Genomic DNA, 11,178 nt, shown 5'->3' with positions numbered 1-11,178 from the left:
ATTATAGATTTTTCCTTCATGCCAAAAATAATTAGGATATTAAGTAAAGATCATGTTCCATGAAGATATTTTGTAATTTTTTTTACCGTAAATAGCAAAACTTAATTCTTAATTAGTAATATGAATTGCTAAGAACTTATTTGGACAACTTTAAAGGCGATTTTCTCAATATTTAGATTTTTTTTGCACCCTCAGATTCCAGATTGTGTTTTGTTTAGTTGGATCTTGACCAAATACTGTTCTATCAATTTAAAAAAGAATTACCCTTATGACTGGTTTTGAGGTCCAGGGTCACAAATATAGCATTCAATCAGTCCAACACCATTTTAAACCACAATAAATACAACAAACTACAATAAATGGATGGGGACGAGCCTATATCTGTCTTCGCCCTTATCCTGTCAAATGTAGTCTGTAATACAACCATACTTAGGCCATATATCCTGGTAAGACCATGTTTCAAAGTGTTAAAATCTCAACACAGTAAGAAAAAAAAAAGTTGAAATGAGATCTACAGCTCAAAATTAGACTGGTGGTTTAAGGCCGTCTTACCTGCTCCGGAGTTTCTGTGCGTTCCAGGCCCTGCGTGTCTGTGGGCGCCTGGGGAAAGCATGTTCCCGGGTGGGCGCAGGTTTTCCGTGTGTCCATGAGCAGCTCCGAGCTGCTGTTGATGGTGATGGTGGTGGTGGCTTATTCCTCCAGCTGGACTTAGCGCACCGCCGCCACTCCCAGCATTTCCGTTCGAGTTAGATAATCCACCGTGGTAAAATCCAGACCGCGAGCGTGATCGAGTCCTGGGGGGCTCCATAGTCACAGGATGGGGGTGATGATGATGATGGTGGTGGTGGTGGTGGAGGAGGAAAGGGGAAGTGGGAGGGGAATGAGACGCCGCAGAGGAGCTCTCAAGCACTCCAGAGAGTCTAGTGCTGCCCAGGCTGTGGCCCCCCTCTGAACCCCCGTATTCCGCTGGCTGGGCCCCTGCGTCCTCGCATAAATCAGCACGCTTGGGGACGGGGTCCGGGGAACAGACGCGGGGCTCTCGAGACGCTGAATGACCAGTAGTGGCGATTGGCATTTCCTTTCGGCTTATATGATTCTCCCTCTCTCGCTTCCTCCTCTTCGATTCCACGCCAGAAAACACTTAGTTTAAAAACACTGTTTAAGAAACAAAACTCAGTCATTAAAATGCTTACAAACAATAAGCACCGTTCAAATCTACAGCTTGAGTTATTAAAACATTCACAAAACTAAAAAGAACTTGCTAAAATATTTGTGACCATGGACCACAAAAACGGTCATAAGAGAATTTTTTTTATTGAGAATAAATAAGATTTCCATTGATAAATGGTTTGTTAAGATAATGAGAGACAATATTTGTCTGAGATACAACTATTTGAAAATCTGGAATCTGAGGGTGCAAAAAAATCTAAATATTGAGAAAAATCACCTTTAAAGTTGTCCAAATGAAGTTTTTTTTTAAGTTGAGATATATTTATGGTAGCAAATGCACAAAAATCTTTATGGAACATGATCTTTACTGATTATCCTAATAACTTTTGGCATAAAAGAAAAATTGATCATTTTGATCCATATAATGTATTTTTGGCTATTGCTACAAATATACCCGTGCTACTTAAGACTGGTTTAGTGGGCCAGTAAACTTATTAAAATGTAAAAATTGTTACATTTACATTTAAATCTGACAGAGTACAAAATTGTAAATGTTACAAGCATCACTAGAAAGCATTAGTATATTTTAGCTTCTATAAAGATGATTGAATATAAATGTTAATATGCTGATAAAAAAAAAATACTACTGGTTTAAAAAAATTATAAATACACATTTTGAATTAGTTAATCCCCTTTAAAAATAAAAACTAAAATTACATGTACTAGTCTTTTAAAAATATATATAACGAAGAGACTGAAGAACTTGAGATTAAAACTGATAAAGTTGATAAAGTTTAAAGCCCCGTTTTGTTTTAGCAGCTTCAATTCTTCTAGGCGTGTTGCTACTTATTTCATACAAAACTTATAAAGTTATCAGTAAAAGCCTTCGTTGCGGCTTCTCTGATATCTAAAGCATCTTTGAAACGTTTTAAACGCCAAACTTCCGAACCCAAGACAAGTCACATCAAAGAAGAAATAAACACAGCACAAAACTAGCCGAGATGCGCTACACAACACAGCAAACAAGTGCGTTGTGTTAATGATAAATACAGTCAATAAATAAAGTATATAAATAGGAGAGAGCAGCTGGTTATCACACACTTCCGTGAACCGCTAGCGTTAGCTCCCAGCTACACAAAAACACACAAATACCTCTAATTTTGTCTGTCTACCGCTCGTCTAACACACCTAACATAGAGATATACTCCATAAAAACACGACTCACTTTTCCGGTCACCGTTTAACTGATTTAAATCACATTTAGAGTGAATCCATGGAGATGTATTAGCTTGTGTTAGCAGTGAATGTCGCGCTGGCTTTAGTCCACCATCTGCCTTTAGTCTCACAAAACTACCACAAATAAAGCCCTGCTCGTCCTTTAAAAGCCCAGGGCCACATGTCCCGAACAGGCCGCTCATCGCTAATGAATCTGCCCTGGTTACGAGAAACATTTATATTTATAAACTGTGTTTTGTGGCGACCAGTTCCAGCTGAAGCGTTCTAAAGTCCCTAATTATATTTACATCAGTGGAAAAACGGCGAGAAAAGCTCTTTTTATCACTCCTCCCACTCCAACAAACGCGTATATATATTAACTGTGAAATAAAAAGAGGAACTCACCCGGAGCTGTGTGTTATGAAGTGTTTTTGAGCTGATCTTTTGGCGTGGTGCTCCTGCGCTCAGACGGTGTCAGTGAGAAATAATGTGACAGACCATCAGCGCGATTTCACAGCTCCAGCACAGCAGGCCAGAACAGTCGAGCACAGAGCCACTGTGGAAAGTCCACACACACACACGCACGCACGCACGCACGCACACACACACACACACGCACGCACGCACGCACACACACACACACACACACACACCCGTAAATGAAGAGGAAAATGAATTGCACTTAAGGCTCTCAAGCTCAAATTATACACATATGAGGCCCACTTCACAGTTAAACTGAAATGAAATAGGCTACAAACGCCCATATAATAAGTGAAATCCTTCGGATCGGAGAACAATAAAAACATTAACTGGTAAGTCATCTGCCGACTTAAACTGTTTACATTGTAGCACTTTTGTGTCTCAAAATTGGACATTTTATTCCCATATGTGACTCTGAACCACAAAACAGTCTTAAGTAGCATGGGTATATTTGTAGCAATAGCCAAAAATACACTGTATGGGTCAGAATTATCGAATTTTCTTTTATGCCAAAAATCATTAGGACATCATTAGGTATATTATATAAATATATTTTGTAAATTTCCTACCGTAAATATATCAAAACTTAATTTTTTATTAGTAATATGCATTGCTAAGAACTTAATTTGGACAACTTTAAAGGTGATTTTCTCAATATTTAAATTTTTTTGCACCCTGAGATTCTAGATTTTTAAACAGTTGTATGTCGGCCAAATATTGTCCTATTCTATACCAATGGAAAGCTTATTTATTAAGCTTTCAGATTATGTATACATTTCAGTTTAGACTGGATTTGTGGTCCAGGGTCACATATATGCTCATTCTACAAAAAAATAAAGTAGTTTAGAGAGTATTTTAGAAATATATTAGGGCTACTTATGCCTAAATAATGTAATTAACAAACAGCGCTGTTGTTACAGTACATATCCCTACAAGATAAGAAACATTTTCACTCAAACAGCAAATAATAGTGACTTTTACCCCTGTATTTATATTGTATTTAAATTTAGCCTAGTTATTTGTTTGTTTAATTAGTGATTTAAAATCAAATTATTATCTTCTACAAATGTATAGAATTTCATACTGATATCTTTTTTTAGCTCTTTCACTTAGCTAGTTTTATACTTTACCGTGGACCACAAAACCAGTCATAAGGGTCCATTTTTTAAAACTGAGATTAATACAAGCTGAATAAATAAGCTTTCCACGAATGTATGGTTTGTTAGTATAGGAAAATATTTGGCCAAGATACAACTATTTAAATATCTCAAATTCAAAATATTGAGAAAAGCACCAAATAGCAATACATATTACTAAAATAAAAAATTAAGTTTTGATATATTTACAATAGGAAATGTACAAAATATTTTGATCTTTAATGATCTGTAATAAAACATAAATATATAAAACATAAAAGCAAAATCGATAATTTTGACCGATACAATGTTTTTTTTTTTTTTTTTTTTTTTGTCGCTATTGCTACAAACATACACATGCTACTTAAGACTGGTTTTGTGGTCCAGGGTTTCTAATTAACTTTTATCCATCTTTAATGGCATATGGTTAAAATAAAAAAATAAGTTATGAAATATTTATTTATCTATTTAACCAATAATAATAATTATTATTATTTTTAATGTTGTTATTATTATTTTTAAATAGGTGCTGCCCATATGCCATCGATCGTGTATCTATTGCTCTGGTCTAGTTGGAGCACTGAAGGGAATGCAAACTAGAGAGATGAGCCGCTGAAGGGGAAACGCGTGAATAATTTACAAATGTTAGATGCTTCTCCAATTTATCTTGACAACACGTGTAAACTGGCTCCATTCACTTAAATATCCCCTGCACTTTTTCGATTTATGTAAACGTTTGATTTGCTTCGTCTGTAGTTAACTCGGGCCATTCTCTAGGGCTTGTTGGACATTTAAACCTGATCACGCCTCTTGTTGGCCAGTAGCAATAGTGTGGACATGTAAGTCAACCGAGACAAAACAAAGAATTAATGAAATTGACTACATATGTTGTTTACTTTTAAGAAACGTGATTCTAAATAAACTTCTCTTAGTCATGGAATGCTGTATTTTAGTCTAGGTATCAAATTTATTTGAACATGTAGTGTGTCCTGAGATATGATTTAAAGAGGGGCTGCTTTTTCAGTTCTTTTCCCATGCATTTTTCTTCAAGAAGTCTTCAATGAGTCACATAGGAGCTGTGATGAGTGTGTATGTGGGTGTGTGAGTCCCATTTTCAAATCCCACCTTGACACACTGTTTTCTAATCTCACTTTCTTTTGAAAACACACTCACATGCGAGTCACATGCTTCCCAGAAAGCAATTTATGCATGTCCTAGTATCTCTTTATTTGTGAAGAGTAAGATCTTTCCCAGTTACGTTGAAACGCTCATAGAAAAGATACTACACTTAAAGTAGGCGTGTTCTGTAGTGATAATTTAAAGATTGGGCGAGAGATGGCAGCAAGAGGGGCTGCTTTGAAAGGAAATATGGGGGAGTGATAGAGAGAGGGATAGGGGGATGGGGAGAGAGAGAATGGGGGTAGGGAGGTGTGTGAGGGGGGGCTTGTCCGATAGGCCCTCTTATTGGTTTGTTCAAATAGTGGGGGAGGGGCACCCAGCATACACCAGCTGTATGAGGAGAGAGAGGAGAAACAAAGGGTGAGATGGCGAAGGGAGGGGGGGCACAGCGTACGTTTCCTCACTAATATTCAGGGATAATTAAAATTCAGGCAGGGCTGATGATTTAAAATGCTGATATGCTCAAATTAAAAATTAACATGCACTCGGATTCTGATCTAATACGATGTTAAACACAAAAACTGGTGGAAAACTTGCATTTAAGTAACTCTTTTATTAACACTTGATTAATATTTTACAGTAGCTTCATGTTTTCAATTGTTACACAGTGCCTGTTCCCCAGTGCTCTTTTTCCCTAACCTTGACCAGCCGGATTTTATTCATCAGGAGATCTTTGTAATGCAGTGAAATGTGTATACGCACATAAGCCAGAAGAAGCTGTGCTTTGCATTATTTATTTAAAGGACAAAGGAATTACTGGAACCCTCTAAAACCAGTGTGACTAGTCTCAAAAAAAAGAGAGAGAGTGAGGAAGAGAGCTGGGTGAGAATGAGCGAGAGAAAGAAGGAAAAAACACAGGAAATGAGAGAGGGAGAAGGGAGGAGAGCGGCCGGCCTCCTTGCGTTTAAGCCAAACCAAATCTGAGGGAATTGGCATTGGCTGCTTCGCATGAGAACCGGGAGGAAAAAACTATAAGACAGAAAAAGGTTGAAGAGAAATGCCAAGAATGCAAAGGCAAGAATCAACACATTTAAGAGTCTTTCGTTCTGCAGACTGACTCGCTCTCCCCTCTGAATGCGATTATAAACTACCACATTTTCACACTGTAAGCTTGAAAGCCGGTTTTGATTAAGACTCGTCGACTTGGGTGTTGGTAGTCAGCATTAATTAGTGGAAGACCTGGGTTTAATCACCTCTGTGGGCCTGTAAACATAAAAACACGTCTACTAAGCCTAAAACGAAGATTCTGGTATAGCATCTGGGATGTCTTAAGCTGTCTTTGAATAGTTAGGCATCACCAGTTTGGCTTCGACAGATGAGTTTACTGATTGGGGATCGCTGAGATCACTGTTTTTTGGAGTACAGATAGTGGGATCCTGGTCTAGGCGTCCCTTGCAGCGTTTTCCCTGTTAACATCAGAGATCCAGTGTGTTTGCCAAGTTTCTGGTACGTCGGGCGTAGATTCGCAGTCTGCTTTCAAGTCTCTTGGCCCATGGATGTCATGCCAAAACCTACTGAGACTTAAACACATTCTAACACACACACAGTCGTACATACATCACGCACATGGCAGCTTGTCTCAGGCCTGCAGCTCTGGAACTTAACGTGCCACATACTGTTCACATAAACATGCTTTATGACATGTTATTAATGCTTGTCAGTATTGTATGCGCTGGGTTTTAAACACAAAGGCCCATAACAGCAAAAACTGTATAAATACTAATCATGATGTCTCTAGATTTGCTAACAAGTACCAATCAAAAGTTTGGAATATGAAAGAAGTCTCAGTTATTTGAGAAAAAAAAAAACAGTAAAATTAGAAATATTGTGAAACATTAATTACATTTAAAATCAAGTCTTTAATGTCACATGGTCCTTCAGAAGTCATACTAATATGCTGAACTTTCAGCTTTGCTGTCAATATTACTGTGTTTACTGTATTCTTGGTGAACGTAAGAGACTTCTTTCAACAACATAAAAAAATTTAAAGGGACAGTTCACCCAAAAATGAAAATTCTCACCCTGTCGTTCCAAACCCATAAGACCTTCATTCATTTTTGAAAGACAAATTAAGATATTTCCGATGAAATCTGAGAGCCTTCTCACCCTGCATAGACAGCAATGCAACTGACATGTTCAAGACCCACAAAGGTAGTAAGAACATTATTAAAGGAATAGTTCACTTCCAGAGCAAAAATGTACAGTTAATGGATGTCATGCCTTTCTTTCTTCAGTCGTAAAGAAATTATGTTTTTTGAGGAAAACATTTTAGAAATTATCTTCATATAGTGGACTTCAATGGTGCCTGTGACTTTGAATGTCCAAAATGCTGTTTAAATACAGCTTCAAAGGGCTCTAAACAATCCCAGTTAAGGATTAATTGTCAAACACCCTTTGGAAAAAAAAGGTAAAACAAAGATGTAGGATGATTTTGAAGTTGGAGGAGAAAATTAGATGGGAGTTTTTTTTACCTACTCTAACTGCATTGACCTGGATTACAGATGCGCATCGCAGAGCTAGACAAGATGAGCATTTGAGGTTAAAAAGTATATATATTTTTAGAAAATGACTGATATTTTCGCTAGATAAGACCTTTATTCCTCGGCTGGGATCGTTTAGAGCCCTTTGAAGCTGCACTGAAATTGCATTTTGGACATTCAAACTCGCCGGCACCATAAAAGTCCACTATATGAAGATATGTTTTCGATTGTGGTTCAATCTTAATTTTATGAGGCTACAAGAAAATTTTGTGGGTTAAGAAAACAAAAATAACGACTTTTACTTTTAATTTCTTCTCTTCCGTTTCAGTCTTCAACGTGAATTCACAAGAGTACCACAGTGCATGCAGACTCAGAAAGCTCTCGGATTTCATCAAAAATATCTTAATTTGTGTTCCGAAGATCTTACGGGTTTGGAATAAAATGAGGTTAGTAATTAATGAATTTTCATTTTTGGGTGAACTGTCCCTTTAATATTCTAAAGTTTTTTACCGGTAGTGTAACTCTTTGAGTTGATTCTTTTAATGAATCATTTAAAAAGATTCAAACACTCAGGAGTTTTAGGGCATTTTAAATCAGTCTGACAAATTCTTTGCTGAATTAAGTAACTTAATTGGTTATAATTCATTATAGAAGTTCAGTTACTTCAATATAACTATAGACTGCTCTTACTTACCCTGCAAGAAAGCAAAAAATATATTCTCTATTTATCTGTATGCCTCAAAATTCTTGCCTATCTATACAATAATATGACAAGGAAAATAAAAGAAAATTAAACATTTTTTTAAAGTCTTAATTTATTTATTTATTGTAGCTATTCCTAGAATGAAAAAGTTTGGGAAACTGTGAACTAACGTACACTCTTAAAGTCTTAATTTGCCGCATACTGTATTATTTCACAAATGTCTAAAGGGATGGTTAACCCAAAAATTAAAATCACCCCATGATATACTCACCCTCAAGCCATAGGTGAATATGACTTTTTTTTTTCTTTGAGACAATCTGAGTTATATAAAAATATCCTGGCTCTTCTGAGCTTCATGAATGGGCTCTGTGCATTTACGTTCATCACTTCTCACTGGAGCTTACGCTATGCCTATGTCCATTTAGCGGAAGCAAGAGATTATGGTTTATAATGTTTTAAATAAGGCTATTTTTCACACAAACATATCGATTCGCTTCAGAAGGCCTTTATTAACCCCCCGGAGCCATGTGAAGCACAGTTTATGATGGGTGGATGCACTTTTTTGGGCTTCAAAATCTCGACCCCCATTCACTGCCATTATAAAGCTTGGAAGAGCCAGGACATTTTTTTTATGTGACCCTGGACCACAAAACCAGTCATAAGGGTAAATTTTTGGTAACTGAGGCTAAATAAATAAGCTTTACATTGATGTATGGTTTGTTAGGATATGATAAGATATGATAATATTTGGCTAAGATCCAACTATTTGAAATTCTGGAATCTGAGGGTGCAAAAAAAATCTAAATATTGAGAAAATCACCTTTAGTTGTCCAAATGAAATTCTTAACAATGCATATTACTAATCAGAAAATAAGTTTTGATATATTTATGGTAGGAAATGTACAAAATATCTTCATGGAACATGATCTTTACTTAATATCCTATAATGATTTTTAGCATAAAAGAAAAGTTATTTTCTTTCATATAAAAGTATTTTTGGCTATTGCTACAAATATACCCGTGCTACTTAAGACTAATATACAAATATACCCATGCTACTGGTTTTGTGGTCCAGGGTCACATCTGATTGCATTCGGCTGAAAGAAGAAAGTCATATACACATAGGATGGCTTGAGGGTGGGTAATTCATAGGGTCATTTTCATTTTTGGGTGAACTATCCAATAAAACGGGTTAATACAGTAGTCAACATTCAAAGTGGATCAAAACCTTTCATCAAATTAGTCCTAAAACCAAAAAGAATACCCGTTCTTATCTTAGGACAACTTTTGATTAACTTTTTTGATCCACTTCGAATGTTGACTACTATATTTAGAATATTTGAATGTATAGTAAAAGAGTCAGCATTTTGTAATAATATTTCACTGACACTGCTTACCCAGAAGCATCTGACTCACTTTATCGCACAGCTGCCACTTTGGGATGCTTCTTTTAATAATTCATGGCCAATCTTTAGCCAAATAATTTACATGTTCATTTTTCATTGGCAATTCACCAACATGTATAATGTATATTTTTAGTCCTGAATAAATTTGCTTTGACCTAAGATTAGTCTCATGTGTCATACACTTTGAAGTGCACAGCAAACAACTGTTTTCAGTATTAAACAAAGCTCACGTGCATCTGGGCAGCTGTATGTGGCGAGTAGTACTTTCTAAATATGTATTCACATGGCAGAAACTGTCCACAGTTTGCATGATTAAGAGGGCGACACCGCTTACCCCACTTTCCTCTACTCTTATTCTATCCCCTCTCTTCCATTTCTCAGCCAGAAAGAAGAGGATTTAGGCTAGTTTGTCAGAGCCAAACCAAACCAGCATGAAAAAGGACAGAAAGAGAAGCCCTCCCTTCCTCTAACCCTGTTTTGCTCTTCTCTGTGTAGTTTGGCAGTAGACGCTGTAGTGTGTTTGTGTGTGTATGTGTGTGTGTGCGGTCTGTGTGAACAAGCGCTCATGTGGACAGGGCTCTGACTCTGCTGTTTGGTGAAGTTCCCAGTTAGGCTTGATGGGAAATGTTTTTTTTTATCCCTGACTGAATGAAGTTGCTTCAGTATATACAAGACTGTCAAGCAATCGTTGGACCAAATGCTGAGAAGAGACTCATGCTTGACACTTACCTGTCCAACAGAAATACACTATAGTTAACCCTGTATGGTACATCTTACTTTACAAATAAGAACTGTTTTCTATTTTATTATATATATTAAAATGTCATTCATTCCTGTGATGATAAAGCTGAATTTTCAGCAGCCATTACTTCAGTTTTTACTGTCACATTATACTTCAGAAATCATTTATATGCTGATTTGATTAGAATTTAGACTGTTGAAAACAGTCGTGTTGCTTTTTTTTGTGTGAAAAAAGGATACTTTGATGAATAGAAAGTTTAAAAGAACAGCATTCACTTAAAATAGATTTTTTTTGTAACACTGCAAAAATCTTTTCTGTCACTTTTGATCAGTTTTAATCCATCCTTTCCAAAAAATAAGTATTATTTATAAAAAAAAATCTGAAAATTATTTTCAGATTCTTTTTGTGAGTTTAAATTTGTGCAGTTCTGACTTTATTATTCAGAATTGCAAGTTTTCTTTTCTCACAATTGCAAGAGAAATTCTGAGAAATAAAAGTCAGAATAGTGAGTTTGTATCATACAATTCTGAGAAAAAAGTCAGAATTTTGATATAAAAAGTCGCAATTACCTACAATTTGTGTGTTTATATGACGCAAATTCTGAGAAAAAAAATCTCGCAATTCTAAGAAAAAAGTCAGAATTGCAAGAAAAAAGTCACAATTACCT

At 36.2% G+C, this 11,178-nt stretch overlaps 1 protein-coding gene across 1 annotated transcript in view; it reads right to left on the bottom strand.

The window, feature by feature from the left end:
- The window catches only part of rnf38 (ring finger protein 38), a 45,146-nt gene extending 42,246 nt beyond the window's left edge, over window positions 1-2,900 (bottom strand). Inside the window, exons 1-2 of the mRNA XM_073841937.1 lie at window positions 2,791-2,900; window positions 553-1,155 (exon numbers count right to left, since the gene is read on the bottom strand). Of these exons, the coding sequence (XP_073698038.1) occupies window positions 553-1,075 (523 nt within the window). The 5' untranslated portion in view covers window positions 1,076-1,155; window positions 2,791-2,900. The remainder of the gene's footprint in view (window positions 1-552; window positions 1,156-2,790) is intronic.
- Between the last annotated feature and the right edge of the window lie 8,278 nt (window positions 2,901-11,178).

The sequence above is a fragment of the Garra rufa genome, chromosome 6 (assembly GCF_049309525.1).
Source record: "Garra rufa chromosome 6, GarRuf1.0, whole genome shotgun sequence".
NCBI classification, from domain to species: Eukaryota; Metazoa; Chordata; class Actinopteri; order Cypriniformes; family Cyprinidae; genus Garra; species Garra rufa.
Note: the sequence above shows the minus strand (reverse complement) of the source record. Positions and strands in the feature narration are given on the sequence as shown.